This window comes from Cynocephalus volans, chromosome 2, assembly GCF_027409185.1.
Source record: "Cynocephalus volans isolate mCynVol1 chromosome 2, mCynVol1.pri, whole genome shotgun sequence".
NCBI classification, from domain to species: Eukaryota; Metazoa; Chordata; class Mammalia; order Dermoptera; family Cynocephalidae; genus Cynocephalus; species Cynocephalus volans.
The window spans coordinates 55,018,190-55,037,572 of NC_084461.1; the positions used below are offsets into that span (position 1 = coordinate 55,018,190).

Consider the following 19,383-nt stretch of genomic DNA (forward strand, 5'->3'; position numbering starts at 1 on the left):
AATCCATCTTGTACATTGTTTGGCTCTACTTTCTGGGTGGAAATGGATCAGTCAAGTCCTCCTACGGGCCACCTTCAAATGTATCTCCCATTGTCTGCTCTTCTGTGTTCCAAGGGGACCCTGTGCCTCTGCCTTCTCATACAGCTACATGGTGCCACAATGGAGGCCACTACTCTGGGTGCAGTGATAGGATAACAGTGCCATAGGGGGCATAGAGGAGGAGGTAGGACAGTGGGGGAAAGGATATCATTCTGCATCTCTTCTGAATTGGAAAATGTTTGTTTCCCAGTGCCTGGGCGAGAATGGAGCTCTGTATGGTATATTTATCATTTTCTGCCCTGTGTTTTATAGCACTAAGAATATCTTCTTACTATAGTGTAGAAAGGCCTTTGAAACTACTTTTTAATATGGGGAAACAACTAACTGAATTAATATAACATTTCTTTTTAAGTTATATGCTTTTTAGACACACAGGAGAGTAAAAGTGGATTACTTAAAAAACAGCTTACATTTCTCCAGTCCTTTTCGCAGTGCATGGAGTTAAAAAGCTCCTACCAGTTATGAAAATGCATGAGAGCAAGTATAGCTATTTTGAATAAGCATCTGACATAAGCCATGCTCATTCTGTTGTTCACATTTAGTCAGTAGGAAAACTGTCCTGAAAGCATGCTATGTGCATAGTATCATACCAAGTAATGTGTTAAGAGCACAAAAGATGTAGGAAATTTGCACCCACCATCAAGGAAATGATAGGGCAGTGACATAGTATTAGCTCAGGGAAGATTGGTTTGTTTTGTTTTGATTCCTGGAGAAATTTACTCAAAAGGATAAAATTGACTTTGCTGGACACTAGAGGTCAAACTAAGGACCTCCAAAGAGATACTGTCCATGGCTGTGCCTCCCATTGTCACTGGTGGGCAGGCAGGAAAGTGAGAAGGAATGGAAGGAGAAAAGAAAAAAGGAACAGAGGAAAACACAAAGAAAGAGCATGGGAGAAGTAAGAGATGTGAAGGAAAGAGGTTTCTAGAGTGGGTGTGATAAAGGACCCCAGCCCAGTCGTCTGGTGCCAGGGCCCAGGACTTCTGAGGCTGAGGGTGCCCCACAGTCAGATGTGTTTTTGTTCCTCCTGAACAACTGACCATTTCTCACGAATATAAGTATAATCAGCCTTCCAATCTGGTATGTGCTTCATGGGTGGTTTCCCTTAACTTTTCCTCAAACATGCCTATTATACTATCCATAAACAGGCTAAAAATACATTAAAATCCCCAAGGAGATGAAGGCAAAAAGCTTCTCAAGACCTCAAGGAAAACAGCCAAGTTTTTGATGTCCTAGTTCTAAACAGTGATGCAGCCAGTTTGCTATGATTTCAAGGTGCTTTAAGAGCTCTCTTTCTCCCTTACTCCCACCCCCTCCCCAAGCAAATATTTGTTCACTGAGGCCTGAAATTGATTTTTCAGGGGACAGAGCTTTTCATTTCATAATAAGAAATGGTTTTAAATGCATACTCGTGCTCCTGAGCAAAGCAAAATATTGACTCGAAGTCACCATTTGGAAGCCATTTGGAAGTTGACCCCTTTCTTAAGAGCAGGACAGAAGCCCACCTGATGTTAGAGAACAAGTGCCTCATTCTGAGGACAACTGGTCAAAGAGGGAGAAGCGATTAAGAACTCAAACTGACCACTGTTTAGGTTTGTGGAGGGCTCTTCTGCTGACTCTTTAATGTGGCTCAGAAGAACAGCTATGATCTGACCCTGATAACCTCTCCAGCCTCATCTCTCACCCATAACCCCCACCTCACCTGCCCTCCCACCTCTAACCCATGCCTTGCCCTGCCACGCTCAAGGCATCATGAACTACTTTAAGAACTCAACTTGCATGTTCTTTCCAGTTTTTCCTCCTACTTAGGATATATGACCCATCCTACCTATTGGTTCCACCTAGCCCATACTTACACTTTCTTTAGGTCATAACTTAGATGTGACTTCTTGCAGAAAGCTTTTCCTGACCCTCCAAGGCTGAGCCAATGCTTACTCAATGTGTCCCCCAAGCATCTCCATGTCACAGATGATAGCACATGTTACAGTGAGGGGTAGTTGTCCAGTTTCTTGTCTGTTGTCCTCTCTAGACTTGAGTGTGTTCACCATTGTATTCCCAGCATCTAGCATGGTGCCTGGAGCAGAGTAAAGTTTCAGTTAATGATTATTGACTAAATGAATGTGTTGCTTTCATTCTGCATCTGTTGTCAAAAGAGAGGGAACGTAATTAGAGGAAAAGCTTATCCAAAGATAAATGGACTGAATTCGTGCATATTACCCTTCTGACTGGAAATCCATTGAAATAATAGAAAAACATATAATGAAAGAAATAAATCCATATTAGTTCTTATATTTATCAGGGTTGGGTAAATGCTCTATGAGACCACACCACATCTTAATGATAAAACAATAAGAGTTCATTATTCACCATGCCATAGTCCAATGTGAGAGGTGGGGTGGAGTGGGCAGATGCAATTGTTCTTTTCATTCTCTGTATCCATGGGAAGTTGGAATGGGGGTAGAAGGCATGGGGGATCCTATAGGAGGATTTTTTAGGGGCCAGTCTGGAAGAGGTGTACATTACTCCTGCGCAGAGTCCATGGCCCCTTCTAATTGTAGGGGAAAAAAAAAAAAAGGTTGACAAACACGGAACAGTCTCCCACAACTTTGAAAAACAAGGAAGGATGATTTCGACAAACCAGAAATTTTGAAGAGTTTCTCAAAGCTAGAAAGCAACTGGGATTGGATTGGTGAAAATAAATGAACAGAGGAAAACAAGCAGATAAGAAACTCAAGAAGAAACAGGAGAAATTCAAGCAGGAGAAAATTTCTGCAAAAATGAGATCAATTGCAGAGATACTTCACATTCAGAGTCAACAAATACAAATCACAGGAAAGATTTCTGGAACTGTTGTCAAGGAAATTAATGTTTGAAATTGCATTTGGGGAAAACCGGGCTGCCCCACACTGAGCAGCAGAGACCATCAGTGCTTGCCCTGGGAGGATGCCTGGTGTGAGTGTCAAGACTAAGCAGCAAAGCAAAATAGAGTGCGAAATAACTAGACAGCCTCTACAAGGACATCACAGAAGAAAAAGAAAGTGAGCACACAACTACATTGTTTTTTTCCCAGGCTAAATTTCTCAGTATATCTCGCTGCAGTAGGAGTTCTAAACAGGAAACTCAGCATAGACACAGGGCTCAAAAAACAGCCAGGATGCCCAGATGACTTATCATTGGAGATGAGAAACCCTTGTACCCAGAATAAAAACTTTAGACACACATTGTCCAGCCACACTCCATGCCCCTTCTCCACAATCACCAGGAGGATACTGTTATTAAAATGATAGTCAGAGATCCTCAACAATGAATCTGAACCGACATCCAGGAATGATCAGATTTTTAAGAAGAACCAACACTGTGAAAGTTTGATGCCAAATGCAACAAATAACTAGTACTTGAAGAACAAATTTTAAAGTGGGGAAAATCTAAAATACATGTAATCAATATAAGTAAAGAAATCCATGAGTCTGTCATGCCCATAAAATAATAATTGCCTGCAACAAAAAGGAAGCAGCCAGATTTGTTGGAAATAAAAGTGTTATCAATCAAATAAAAACTCAATAGATGGGTTAATTAGTGGTGGGAGACAATTCTGCATTGGTCTTTTACATTCAGCACATCTTGCAGAGGGAGGAAGTGATTGCCATTTATTTTACACTATCTTTCAAAGGATGTTTATTTAGCAAATGCCTTGAAAAATAGAAGCAGTGTCTCCATCCAGAGCAAGCAAACAAAATGTTTCCCTCTGGAGCAAAGGGCAGGCACACCTATAAAAGACTCTCAAGATTCCTCTTCTGTCACACAGCCCACTGCATCACAGGTATCATCTGGCCCTTTTGTATCTCCCTTTGGAAATTAGAATCAAGAGACCAGCACAAATGCTCTGGCTAATGCTATTCTGTGAGTAACAAACTATCTTTGTCTCTGACCCAGGAATCTCATGTCTTCTTCTAGTATCCATGAAATTGTAGCAGGCTAACTTGCAAGTAGGGTTAAATCTCAGACTATTCACTCTTCTTAGCAATTATCATGATGGGAATACTGAAAGGCTAAAATGAAACTGAAAGATCAAGCCAAGGTATTCTTCCAAAATCCAGCCAAAAAGATAAATATGGAGTATAGAGTATAGTTAAGAAATGTGAAAGATAGATTCAGCAACTGCAATATGAAATAGCAATTGTGATAGAACAGAAATAATTAAGAGAAGTTGATAATCAAGAAAAATGGAAAAACTTTTCCCAAATCTAAAGAAATAAATAATTAAATAGATCATACTATCTCAATGAATCACCTTATAGATTACTTAATAATTACAATGGGAAAAGGGTGTATCTACAATGGCAAAAGCAGGCACCTTAACAAACTTTAACCAAGCAATTAATAATACTTAACTGACACATGTGCTTTCTGATGTGATGTCATAATATCATTGCTTTCTTATTCTTGCCAAAAGTGTTTCTCTAAATCTAGACATGTGAAAACAATCAAACAAATTCAAGTAGAAAGACATTCTGTAAAACAACTGGCCTGAATTCTTCATTCAAAAAAAAATCCATAGGGAGTACTGGGTTTGGTTCCTGAAAAATAACTACCACTGCCATAAAAACCGAAGAAAAATCAAAACCCACTAGTATAATAAAAATGGCATTTATGAAGAGAAAACAAACAAACAAAAACGCTACCTATAACCTAAGGAACCAACAAACACAGAAACCAAAGAGTAAATGAGAAAACAAGGAACAAAAGACACCTAAGACAAACAAACAACCAATAAAATGCTAGGAATAAATCAACACCTTTCAATAACAACTCTTAATGTGAAAGGCTTAAATTCCCCAATCAAAAGACAAAGACTGGATTAAAAAGGAGGACCCAACTATATGCTGCCTACAAGAGACCCACCTCACCCATAAAGATTCCCATAGACTAAGAGTGAAAGGATGGAAAAAGATTTACCATGCAAACAGAAAAGAAAAATGAGCTGGAGTAGCTATTCTTATATCGGACAAAATAGACTTTAAACTAAAAACCATAAAAAGTGACAATGAGGGACACTACTTAATGATAAAAGGACTGATGCATCAAGAAGACATAACAATCATAAATATGTATGCACCCAATGCTGGAGCAGCCAGATTTATAAAACAAACTCTGTTAGACCTAAAGAAGGAAATAGACACTAATACCATAATAGCAGGGGACCTGAACACCCCACTGTCAATATTAGACAGATCATCTAGGCAAAGAATCAGTAGAGAAACACAAGATCTAAACAAGACTCTAGACCAATTGGAATTGGCAGATATCTACAGAACATTCCATCCAACAACCTCAGAATATTCATTCATCTCATCAGCACATGGATCATTCTGCAGGGTAGATCACATATTAAGTCACAAATCAAGTCTCAATGAATTCAAAAAAATTGGAATTATCCCATTTATGTTCTCAGACCACAATGGATTAAAACTAGAAATTAATAACAAACGAAACTCTGGAAACTATACAAACACATGGAAATTAAACAGCATTCTACTTAATGACATATGGGTCCAAGAAGAAATCAACCAGGAAATCAAAAAATTTATTGAAACTAATGAAAATAATGATACATCATACCAAAACCTGTGGGATACTGCAAAAGCAGTATTAAGGGGGAAATTTATTGCATTAAATGCTCACTTCAGAAGAATGGAAAGATGGCAAGTGAACAACCTAACACTTCACCTTAAAGAACTAGAAAAACAAGAACAATCCAAACCTAAAGTTAGCAGACGGAAAGAAATCATTAAGATCAGAGCAGAACTTAATGAAATTGAAACCCAAAAAACAATACAAAAGATCAATGAATCAAAAAGTTGGTTTTTTGAAAAGATAAATAAAATTGACAAACCATTAGCATGGCTAACAAAAAAAAAGAAGAGAGAAGATTCAAATAACAAAAATTAGAAATGAAAAAGGCAATATTACAGCTGATTCATCTGATATACAAGGAATCATTCAAGACTACTATAAACAACTATACGCCAACAAATTTGAAAATCTGGAGGAAATGGATATATTTCTGGACACCACAAGCTCCCAAAACTGAACAATGAAGACGTAGAAAATTTGAACAGACCAATAACAATAAAGGAGATTGAAGCTGTTATCAGAAGGCTCCCAACAAAGGAAAGCCCAGGACCAGATGGATTCACAGCAGAATTTTACCAAACATTCAAAGAGGAATTGACACCGATTCTTTACAAACTATTCCAAAAGATTGAGACAGATGCAAATCTCCCAAACTCATTCTATGAAGCAAACATCATCCTGATACCAAAACCAGGTAAAGATATAACCTGAAAAGAAAACAATAGGCCATGATCCTATATATCGAACATCCTAAAACCTCTACAAAAAAACTGTTGGAAATGATAAATGATTTCAGCACAGTAGCAGGATACAAAATCAACACACAAAAATCAGTAGCATTTCTTTTCTCCAATAGTGAACATGCAGAGAGAGAAATCAAGAAAGCCTGCCCATTTACAATAGCCACCAAAAAATAAAATACTTAGGAATTGAGTTAACCAAGGAGGTGAAAAATCTCTATAATGAGAACTACAAACGACTGCTGAGAGAAATTAGAGAGGATACAAGAAGATGGAAAGATATCCCATGCTCTTGGATTGGAAGAATCAACATAGTGAAAATGTACATACTACCCAAAGTGATTTACAAATTCAATGCAATCCCCATCAAAATTCCAAAGACATTTTTCTCAGAAATGGAAAGAACTATCCAGACATTAATATGGAACAATAAAAGACCACGCATAGCCAAAGCAATGCTGAGCAAAACAAATAAAGCTGGAGGCATAACACTACCTGACTTTAAGCTATACTACAAAGCTATAATAACCAAAACAGTATGGTACTGGCATAAAAACAGACACATTGACCAATGGAATAGAATAGAGAATCCAGAAATCAACCCACACACTTACTGCCATCGGATCTTTGACAAAGGCACTAAGCCTATTCACTGGGGAAGGGACTGCCCCTTCAGCAAATGGTGCTGGGATAACTGGATATCCATATGCAGGAGAATGAAACTAGATCCATACCTCTCGCCGTATACTAAAATCAACTCAAAATGGATTAAGGATTTAAATATACACCCTGAAACAATAAAACTTCTTAAAGAAAACATAGGAGAAACACTTCAGGAAATAGGACTGGGCACAGACTTCATGAATACGACCCCAAAAGCACAGGCAACCAAAGGAAAAATAAACAAATGGGATTATATCAAACTAAAAAGCTTCTGCACAACAAAAGAAACAATTAAAAGAGTTAAAAGACAACCAACAGATTGGGAGAAAATATTTGCAAAATATATATCTGACAAAGGATTAATATCCAGAATATATAAGGAACTCAAACAACTTTACAAGAAGAAAACAAGCAACCCAATTAAAAAATGGGCAAAAGAGCTAAGTAGGCATTTCTCTAAGGAAGATATACAAATGGCCAACAGACATATGAAAAAATGCTCAACATCACTCAGCATCCGGTAAATGCAAATCAAAACCACATTGAGATACCATCTAACCCCAGTTAGGATGGCTAAAATCCAAAAGACTATGAACAATAAATGCCGGCGAGGCTGCGGAGAAAAAGGAACTCTCATACATTGTTGGTGGGACTGCAAAATGGTGCAGCCTCTATGGAAAATGGTATGGAGGTTCCTCAAACAATTGCAGATAGATCTACCATATGACCCAGCTATCCCACTGCTGGGAATATACCCAGAGGAATGGAAATCATCAAGTCAAAGGTATACCAGTTTCCCAATGTTTATCGCAGCACTCTTTACAATAGCCAAGAGTTGGAACCAGCCCAAATGCCCATCATCAGATGAGTGGATATGGAAAATGTGGTACATCTACACAATGGAATACTACTCAGCTATAAAAACGAATGAAATACTGCCATTTGCAACAACATGGATGGACCTTGAGAGAATTATATTAAGTGAAACAAGTCAGGCACAGAAAGAGAAATACCACATGTTCTCACTTATTGGTGGGAGCTAAAAATTAATATATAAATTCACACACACACACACACACACACACACACACACACACACACACACACACACACAAACCAGGGGGGGAAAAAGATATAACAACCACAATTATATGAAGTTGATACGACAAGCAAACAGAAAGGACATTGTTGGGGGGGAGGGGGGAGGGAGAAGGGAGGGAGGTTTTGGTGATGGGGAGCAATAATCAGCCACAATGTATATCGACAAAATAAAATTTTTTTAAAAAATAAATAAAAAATAAAAATAAAAATAATAAAAAAAGAAAACAATAGGCCAATATCCTTGATGAATATAGATGCAAAAATCCTCACTAAAATATTAGCAAACAGAATTACAGCAACACATACGTAAAATTATTCACCACGATCAAGTGGGATTCATCCCAGGGATGCAAGGTTGGTTCAATATACGCAAATCAATAAATGTGATACACCATATTAATAAACTCAAACACAAGGACCATATGATCATCTCTATAGATGCTGAAAAAGCCTTTGATAAAGTTCAGCACTCATTCATGACAAAGACCCTCTATAAGTTAGGTATAGACGGAAAGTATCTCAACATAATTAAAGCCATATATGCCAAACCCACTGCCAATATCATCCTGAATGGGGAAAAGCTGAAAGCTTTTCCTTTAAGAACAGGAACTAGACAAGGATGCCCACTCTTACCATTCCTATTCAACATAGTGTTGGAAGTACTAGCCAGAGCAATCAGAGAAGAGAAGGAAATAAAGGGCATCCAGATTGGAAAAGATGAAGTCAAACTGTCCCTGTTTGCAGATGACATGATCCTATGTATCAAACAGCCTAAAACCTCTACAAAAAAACACTTGGAATTGATAAATGATTTCAGTACAGTAGCAGGATACAAAATCAACACACAAAAATCAGTAGCATTTCTTTTCTCCAATAGTGAACATGCAGAATGAGAAATCAAGAAAGCCTGCCCATTTACAATAGCCACCAAAAAATAAAATACTTAGGAATTGAGTTAACCAAGGATGTGAAAAATCTCTATAATGAGAACTACAAACCACTGCTGAGGGAAATTAGAGAGGATACAAGAAGATGGAAAGATATCCCATGCTCTTGGATTGGAAGAATCAACATAGTGAAAATGTCCATACTACCCAAAGTGATATACAAATTCAATGCAATCCCCATCAAAATTCCAAAGACATTTTTCTCAGAAATGGAAAGAACTATGCAGACATTTATATGGAATAATAAAAGACCAAAGCAATGCTGAGCAAAAAAAATAAAGCTGGAGGCATAACACTACCTGACTTTAAGATATACTACAAAGCTATAATAACCAAAACAGTATGGACTGGCATAAAAACAGACACACTGACCAATGGAATAGAATAGAGAATCCAGAAATCAACCCACACACTTACTGCCATCTGATCTTTGACAAAGGCACCAAGCCTATTCACTGGGGAAGGGACTGCCTCTTCAGCAAATGGTGCTGGGATAACTGGATATCCATATGCAGGAGAATGAAACTAGACCCATACCTCTCACCATATACTAAAATCAACTCAAAATGGATTAAGGATTTAAATATACACCCTGAATCAATAAAACTTCTTAAAGAAAACATAGGAGAAACACTTCAGGAAATAGGACTGGGCACAGACTTCATGAATATGACCCCAAAAGCACAGGCAACCAAAGGAAAAATAAACAAATGGGATTATATCAAACTAAAAAGCTTCTGCACAACAAAAGAAATAATTAACAGAGTTAAAAGACAACCAACAGAGTGGGAGAAAATATTTGCAAAATATACATCTGACAAAGGATTAATATCCAGAATATATAAGGAACTCAAACAACTTTACAAGAAGAAAACAAGCAACCCAATTAAAAAATGGGCAAAAGAGCTAAGTAGGCATTTCTCTAAGGAAGATATACAAATGGCCAACAGACATATGAAAAAATGCTCAACATCACTCAGCATCCGGTAAATGCAAATTAAAACCACATTGAGATACCATCTAACCCCAGTTAGGATGGCTAAAATCTAAAAAACTCTGAACGATAAATGCTGGCGAGGTTGCGGAGAAAAAGGAACTCTCATACGTTGTTGGTGGGACCTCAAAATGGTGCAGCCTCTATGGAAAATGGTATGGAGGTTCCTCAAACAATTGCAGATAGATTACCATATGTCCCAGCTATGCCACTGCTGAGAATATACCCAGAGGAATGGAAATCATCAAGTCAAAGTTATACCTATTCCCCAATGTTCATTGCAGCACTCTTTACAATAGCCAAGAGTTGGAACCAGCCCAAATGTCCATCATCGGATGAGTGGATATGAAAAATGTGGTACATCTACACAACGGAATACTACTCAGCTATAAAAACAAATGAAATACTGCCATTTGCAACAACATGGATGGACCTTGAGAGAATTATATTAAGTGAAACGAGTCAGGCACAGAAAGAGAAATACCACATGTTCTCACTTATTGGTGGGAGGTAAAAATTAATATATAAATTCACACACACACACACAAAAAAAAAAAAAACGGGGGGGGGAGACGATATAACAACCACAATTACTTGAAGTTGATACGACAAGCAAACAGAAAGGGCATTGTTGGCGGGGAGGGAGGAGAGGGAAGAGGGAGGGAGGTTTTGGTCAGGGGCAACAATAATCAACCACAATGTATATCGACAAAATAAAATTTTTTTTAAAAATCCATGATATGAAAGGAAAAAAAAGGATGCTGTTCTAGATTAAAGGAGAATAAAAAAGATATGACAAATAAATGCAGTGCCTAGTTCTTAACTGGATCCCTTGATTTTAAAAAGAGCTATAAAGTACATTATTGGAACATTTGGGGAAATTAGAACAGAGACTATATATTAAATAATAGTATTGTGTCAAATTGTGTTGAATCATATTTAATCAAAGTTAAGAAAAATTTTGGTATGATAATTATTTTGAGGTTACATGAGAAAAATATTCTTGTTCCTTAGGAGGTATATATTGAAGTATTTAGAATAAAGTGTAATTAATATCTGCAAATTACTCATTAGTGGTTTGTCAAAAAAGTATATATACATAATTTGTACATAATTGAATATATAAAATATGTTATATATATTTTTCAAAATAAAAAGCGTAGAAAATCAAGTACAAATGCCAATCAAATGCCAAGAACAATTAATATAAAACGGACCCATACTTAGACATATTTGGAAGCCATTTCAGATCTCAAAAGTTAAAAGACAATATTCTAAGAATTTTTCAGAGAGCCAAAAACAGGCTACACATAGAGCATCTCTCTATATAGATAGAAGATGAGAGAACAATGTCATCCAAGTTTGTACTGGAACTTAGTTTGAACCTAGATTTCTATACCCGGCCAATTAGAATGTAAGTGTGAGCACAAATAGAGAAAGACAAGAGAGAGAGGGGAGAAAATGTATTTTCAGTCAAAGACTAAAAAAAAATTAGAAAGCCTAATAAAATAACAGAGAAATGTTGCATTCCACAGATCTCCTCTAAAATAATTAATCAAAGATATGCTCTGAAAAGTGAAAACTGAATCTCAGAAAGAAGATATGAAACCCAAGAAACAGTGGTATACAAAGAAATCAGGAGTCATAAATAAACAGCATTAGGAATACGAAACGGTTACAAGAGAAAACCATGTTCAACTTTATACTATTTAAAATGTATTTAGTGGATGGTTTTCTGGGACAAACAAATTACCAAAATTATCTCAAGATGAGCAAAAATTACAAATAAACCATTAAACCTAGACAATCCCAGAAAGGTAATCAGTAATTCAACCCTTATTAAAGATCTAAGTCCAGGTGATAGTAATTTATAGTTTCACTTGCAGTGGATTTAAAAATTCCTGAAAAAAAGCAGTGAAGGAAACCTTTCATGTAATTGCCACAGAATAAACCAACAAATAAATATGAAATAGAATACTGTGTCCAGAAACAGACCCACATTTATATGTGTCTAATATTAATATATTAGAAAGAGCAGTAAAGTCAATAGAAAAGTTGATAAATTGTGTTGGGGCAATTGGCTCTTCATTTGAGCTAAAAATTTAGATCCTTATATCATACCCTATGCAAAAATAAATTACAGATGAATTAAAGAGTGGAATATTTCAAATCTGTGTAAGCATTAAAAGAAAATACAGGCAAGACATAAAGCCAAAAGGTATAAAAGAAAATATGAACACCTTTGACTATACAAATATTGACTTATGACAAACTATATTATAAACAAAATTAAAAAGCATATAACTAAGAGATATAAGCAGTTTATACAACAGACAAATGGTCACTATTAATTATATAGAGAGTATCCCTACAAACAAATAAGAAAGACAACACCATTGTTTCAATGGGCAAATGATGTGAACAGGAAATGTAAAGAGGAAACAAAAGTAGCCAATTAACATATGAAAATAAATTTAATCTCAGTAGTAATAAAGGAAATGGAAAATAAAAGTGCAGTCAGATTTTATTATCCCCCATTAGATTAACAAAAAGTAAATATTGGTAATATGAAATGCTGGCAAGAGTGCGAGGAAATGGATCCTCTGGTTTACTGTTGTGGAGTGAAGTGTAAATAGCTTTTTCAGAGACCAATTTGGCAATATATATTAAAATATAAAATGTGGACATACACACCTTGTCCCAGTATTCTGCCTCAAAGGATCTGTCCTTTAAAAATATTGACACATTATGGAAAAATGGAACAATTACAATCTAAATTCCTTACTATGGAATACTAACTAGCCATTAGAAAGCATGCCATAAATCAAAATGCACTAACATGAAAATATCTCTAAGCCATACAAAATAGCAAAGCAAGTTATATAACAACACACATAGTATGATTCCTTTTTTTAATTTTTAGTGCTATATCTCTATTGACATCCTACTGTGTGGGCCTTAAAGAGTTTACATACATAGTTTGGAGATGGAAGATGAGGGTGGAACTGGGGAAGGAAAGCAATGAACTAGTAAGCAAATACACAAGCAAGACAATTTCTGATAGTGATAAGTTCTATGAAGGCAATAAACAGGTAATGTGTTTGCATCCAGCCCAGCCACAACTGAGCCATCGCCAAAAGCCCCCTGGGCTCCCCTGCTGGAATGAGGGGGGTGACACGGGCCTCAACCATGCCCCCTTCTCCCTCTTCCCTTTTTCTCCCAACCTATCCCCTTCTCCCACTCTCCCCCTCTCCCCCAACTACTCCGCAACAACATCTTAGAATGCAAAAAATAATAATAATAAATAAATAAAATTTTTTAAATAAAAATAAATAAATAAGCAGGTAATATGGTGGAAAAGGATGCCTAGCATAAAGTCAGTGCCTTCAATAAATGAGAGCAGTTACGATCCACTTGCAGAGTACACTTGACACCATATATGTTCTGGAATTGAAAACAGCTAAAATTCGTATTGATCTTTTCTTTTAAAGATGTTTCAGCCAGAGAAAGTACAATATCAAAATTCTTAGAGATTTTGTGAGCTGACAGAAAGCCCTAAACTATAGATCCAAAATCCAAGGTTTTCATTCTGGTTCAGCCACATTAGCAGAATTAGATCTAGAAGTCACTGAAAATGAAGGAAAGGAAAATATCACCTGCCATTACAAGCTCATAGGAGTGTTTCAGAAATGTTTTTGAAAAGATATTTTACTTTGAAAAAGTTATGGAATGGTATTTGTCTTATATAAGTAGTAGAATAATCACAGGCAGTTAGTGCAATCAAAGGTGGTGTCGACTGGATTCTATTTATTCCTTTGCAGGTAAAGGTGCATGTATTAGGGAGGCCAAGAGGAGACTCCAAGGAGGGACATCACACTTCCTTGTGTCCTCCCCTGTCCCCATTGGAATGAAAGCTTCAGGCTCTGTAGTCCTGACCACAGGACAGGGGATACTTTGGTCCTAAAGTCAGGCAAAGCTCATAAACCAGAGAATTCTGTCAATGTGACTCTTCTTCCCCTCCTTTGCTGCCCAAACCATACTCCATTCGCCAAGGCATTTCAAACCCACAGGAGTGTAACAGGCCACCTATGCTTTCAGCTGGCCCTACCCTTTAGAGTTGTGAAAAGCAGAGGGCTATTGTTTGGAACCCCCCTTTTGCCCTTCTTCCAGATTTCCAACTCACATCCTAAGGCTGACCATGCCCAGAGGTGGGTGGCAAATGAAATGACTGCCTTTGCTGCACTCTACTGGGAGGAGAAATGCAAAAGCTTTTAAGAGGTCAATGCCCTCCAACTGTGAAATGATAATATGCTAAATTATGTGCTTAATTAATTTCTACCTGACAGCATACCATAAAATTGGAAAAACAATTCCTCAGGCAAGTTCCATCACCCAGCATCAATGTGCATAAAGTACACAGGAAAAGATCAAAATTTTTCATCAGTAAACTTGTGTTTGTGCTTCAGCTGAAAGTTCAGAGAACCATTTCTGCTATAGCTTGATGGAAGGTGTACAGTTCCATTTAATTACTTGTCTCTTTCTCCTTGTGTTGCTGCCATAATGGGTTAGAAACTGCAGGGATGAGACTTTTGCTAGTTCCTGCCAGATGAGGAATTCAAAGAAAAAGCTTCCTGTTAGATTTTACCAGGAACAGCCATCCCCCTCACAAGTTTGTTTGTTTTATGTTTTATTTGTTTTTTGGGTTTTTTTTAATGTAAAACAATCACATCAGGATTAGGGAAACTGAACTATGAGGGGAGGTGGTGTAACTGCTCTCTCATGAATATTCAATGATATGGGTGGGCTATAACAATTCCTTAACAATTCTAGAGCTGTATCTACATAATAAAAACAAAACCGGATGAAAGAGTAAAAGACATGATATAGCTATCCTTTTTTCAGAATACATAAAGTTATACAACAGCTTTGTAATGATTTGTATAATTTTTTTTTTATTGTCTATCTCCAGCACTTTAAGCTCCATGAAAGAGACATTGTGTCTTTCTTCCAACTGTATTATCTCTAGCATCAAGCCCAGTGCTTGGTACTTAGCTGACACTCAAGAAATATTTGTAAGTGAATGAGAGAATGAGTGAGTGAATGAACGAATAACAAAGCCAGGTTTAAAACCCAGTTCTCAACCTTGTAGGCCATTTCCATGGTACCAGGATAAACTTCTGTGGATGTACAGATTTTCAAGGCAGAATAAAAGACATAACAGATTATATCTATGCCACAGACTATAACTTCCCACTTAATTTTATATACATTTATGGATGATCCAATTTAGAGATTTTTTTTTCCAGAAAGCAGTGATTTATTCACTTGAAATCAGTCATGGTAAATACAAGTGTTAATGGATTGGCAGTGCATTGCTGTGGATGCTGTACAGGACCACTCGCTTTAATTGGTGGTACTTTATGGTCCCAGCAGAGTAAAGCTGGATCATAAGGTCAAGCTGTCTCCTCACAGGAGGATGTGCTAGAGGTTGAAGAGCCAAGCAATTCTAAGGCAGATCCACAATCTCTGCTGCAGGTCGAGAGAGCCAGGGTCCAGAATCAGAGAGAACAGCAGGAGCTCCCATTCTTCCTGCTGGCTGTCACCTGCTCCTGGCCCTGTACCTGGCCCTGCCTCTGAAGATCAAAAAACAGCATGATTTTACAGGCTAAATACCTCCTCCCAAGTGAACTTAATCCTCAACTCACTAAGAATGGGCAACAAAGCACCAATGCTCCATCAAAGACAGGGGCCTTAATTTTATCTTGATATTTAGGTTGTATTGACCTCAAGCTATTCTTCCCAGAATGCTGTGAAAACGTGCTACAAACACACACATGCATGCACACATATGTCTATACACATATATAATTATTTTATTATGAAGAAAGTTATTAGTGTTGATGGAGCATATGACTTGAAGCATAGCTAGCCTTTGCAGTGACATCCTGGATATAGAACTTGCATTTATGATTTCTTATCCCTTTCTCTTTATCAATACCCCCTCTCCCTTAGGAAAGGAACCTGGTGGAGGAATCAAGAATTTGGATTGCAAAATTGAGGAGAGTGCTGAAACACCTGCCCTCGAGGACTCCTTGTCATCCCCTGTAGATAGTCAGCAACATTCCTGGCAGGTTTCCACAGACATTGAGAACACTGAAAGGTAAGTGGGAAGTTACCCTGCATAGACTGCCAATCCTGCTCCAGTTAATGCTCTTAGGAACACAGAGAGTTGAGGTTTTCTGTTTCAGTTTCGGAAAGAGATCTCTTTGGTCTGCCAGAGAAATATAGTGCTGACAGGGGACCTTGGAGACTGCCTAATATGTAGATAAGAAAGCTGAAATGAGAGAAAGTAGTCCATTTCCTACAGGGGATGGTAGCAGGACCTATAGCAGGCCCAGGCTCCCAGGCCTCTGCCTGTGCCCCTCTGACACATGCATCTCCATGGAAACTGAAAACAAGGCTTCCTTGGAAGGGAAAAAGTGGAATCTACATACTATCACAGTTCACCCACTAGACCAGTTCCCAAATTTTCCATTTGTTTAAGGGAGAAGAATCCAAAATCATACAAAGATGCCTCCGGCAAATTCTCAGATTTCAGTTATATGGAATGACACACTTAGCTGCCAGTCGAGAGCTGAGCATTCATTCTATCCCATTCACAAAGGGCTTTTTGCAGAGCCCCTTCTTTTATTCTCCCAGAATGTAGTTGATGGCCCCTTAGTGGTCAAAGTGAGTTAACGCACTGTCCTAACTTCAGCAGCTCACTTCTAGAGAGGAAGTTTCTTTCCTAGGAAGAAGCAATTTTACAGTGATTCTATTTCTATTAGGGAAAAGGAGCAATGATAATGTAATAATAAGTGCTGTGTCACATCTAGATGCTAAAAATGCCATTCTGTAAGGCAGAGAGATGAGGCCTTTATTTATTGGGCTTCACGCTATCTGTGCCCTTTGCTACTAATGTCCCCAGAGCTGGCACAAAGCAGCTGGATGAATACTGGGCAATTCCAGTGAGTGTTCTGTGTGTATGGGGTTGAGTCATTGGCAAGATAAAGAACATTTTATTTTCTTATTTTTAGAAATGTAACACACAATGGCATTTATAGCCATTGTGGTTCTACTTTCAGATTGTAATATAATTCTAAAGCTAATTACCGAATTTCTGTGTTTATAGAAAATTGGAGCATGTGGTAATTATGTGCTATTAATAAAACTTGGATTTTGTATAAGCTTGGAAATTCAACAATTCAAACAATAAAGCTGTTTGGCACAGTTTGATAGAACTATAGACAAATGAAGAGGGAGTGATTTATCTTAATTTATAAAATAGAAAATTCTTTTCTCTGTTCCCAGGGAAAAAATATCTGCCGGAATGCCATGGTCAGGGCATAAACCATCAGCAAAGCCATTTTCCTTTTCAGACACTTTGCACAGCAGCTATATCCAAGGCTTGTAAGCTTGTAAGCAAGCAAGCTATGGATGGCATTAAGAATAGGACAGTGCAGCCCACAGTGTTGGCAGGGTTTCATTTCAGCCTGAAAGGCCAGATTCTGATCAAAGGAGATGGGAAAGACCGAGGGAGGTAGGCACAGTAGACCTGGTCCGGGACGTGGCTTCCTCAGTTTTCCGTGGCTCTCTGCCCTGATAGATCAGTGGACAAACTCAGCTGCACATTTAAGTCACTAAGGGGGCTTTTTAAAAACATTGAGACTTGGTCTCCACCTGAAGCCAAATGAATCAGGCTCTCTTGGGGGTGGGACCTGGGCATAAGGTGATTCTCCTGTGCTGCAGCCAAAATTGAGAATTGGCACTTTATGGGGACACTTTGCCTCAACTACACATGTAGCATTCCTAGCCCTTCCCCCCCTCCCCACCCCCATCTGCCCTTGAGATCTTACGTGAAAACAGAATGTACCCTTGTGCTTCTGGAAGGAAGGCCCTGTTTCTTTCTCCTGCCCTCCCCCCACCTTAGCAGCATGCGGTGCCCACAGACACCCACACACCTCACACCCATGGGAAAGGACTCAGAATGTTTTCGCAGGTGTGTTTCTGCAGATCTGCAAGGCTGCTTTCCCCTCCTTTGCCAATCAGCTCTTCCTGAGTCCTGAGTTCCTTTTCGTGTATTAGTCAGTACTTGAGGAGGAGGACAGTGGTCCTCCAACTGTGCCCAACAGAACAGTGGCGTTTGGGAAGTGGACTGAGGGGTTTCACACCTAAAATTAGATGATGACTCTCTTTCCTCAAATGCCAGAAGAAAAGTAATTTACTGGAAGAATTTTCTCACTTTAGGATTATCTTCCCCCAAAACACTTTCTTCAACGTGTGGTACCCACTAGTGCTTGCCTATTCTAATGTTAACTAAAAGATGTGTCTGGTTTTTGCACCAAATTATATTTTCGGCTCTTTTAAATGAAATCTACCTGTAGGCTGTGGGGTTTCAGAAGCACTGACTGCAGTGCACAGCCACCTAGACGTGTGCGGGAACCACTGTCCTAAGGGTTTGAAAAGGCCAGCTCTCCCCCTACCCTACCCTAGAACTCCCCAGGATGGCTTCCTGCTGTCCAGTTCTGGGGTTTTATGATCGCACGCACTCTGAAATGAGTGCCGATGTTGGATGTGTGCGTGCCGTGGGCTGAAGAGCCAGGAAGATTGAAAGGACAGGCCAGTGGCTAGAGGAAAGCCCAGCTGTCTCCAGGTGGTTCTCTCTCTCTCTCTCTCTCTCTCTCTGTTTCTCTCTCTCTCTCATCCATTTAAAGAGCTCTTCTCCAGAAGTTTTAGAATTTGTTATACTCTCCCATCATTCCAAGTCAGTGTAGTAAGTGTTGGTCCTCATGAATACTTAACACCTGAATTCCAATCATGGTAATGAGAGACTTTTAAAAACAAAAAAAACAACAGCAAGTGAACCTATCCAACCACCACGGCCATCTGACCATAAAGCCTTGATAGCAACATCACCCAGCCTCAGCTTTGCCCAGGGTCTTGGGAAAAATTTTTTTTTAATTTTTAAAAGTCCTGTCCTCATTACCAAAGGCTTTTCTCTGATCTCAGCCAGGTCCAATTGGAGGGAGAGATGAGGGCTCCTGCAGGACAATGCCCCATGGAAATGTTTGGCAGAGTAGTTCTCATTCCTTCCAGAGCAACTAAGCTCAGACTTTTTTTCTTATAAGAGCAAAATAAACTCAATATTTGCCTACTGGAAAGTAGA

The 19,383-nt window shown here is 38.3% G+C and overlaps 1 protein-coding gene across 1 annotated transcript in view; it reads left to right on the top strand.

The window, feature by feature from the left end:
* The window catches only part of RGS7BP (regulator of G protein signaling 7 binding protein), a 125,868-nt gene that overhangs the window by 95,918 nt on the left and 10,567 nt on the right, over nucleotides 1-19,383 (top strand). Inside the window, exon 4 of the mRNA XM_063088092.1 lies at nucleotides 16,191-16,338. Coding sequence (XP_062944162.1) covers nucleotides 16,191-16,338 — 148 coding nt within the window. The remainder of the gene's footprint in view (nucleotides 1-16,190; nucleotides 16,339-19,383) is intronic.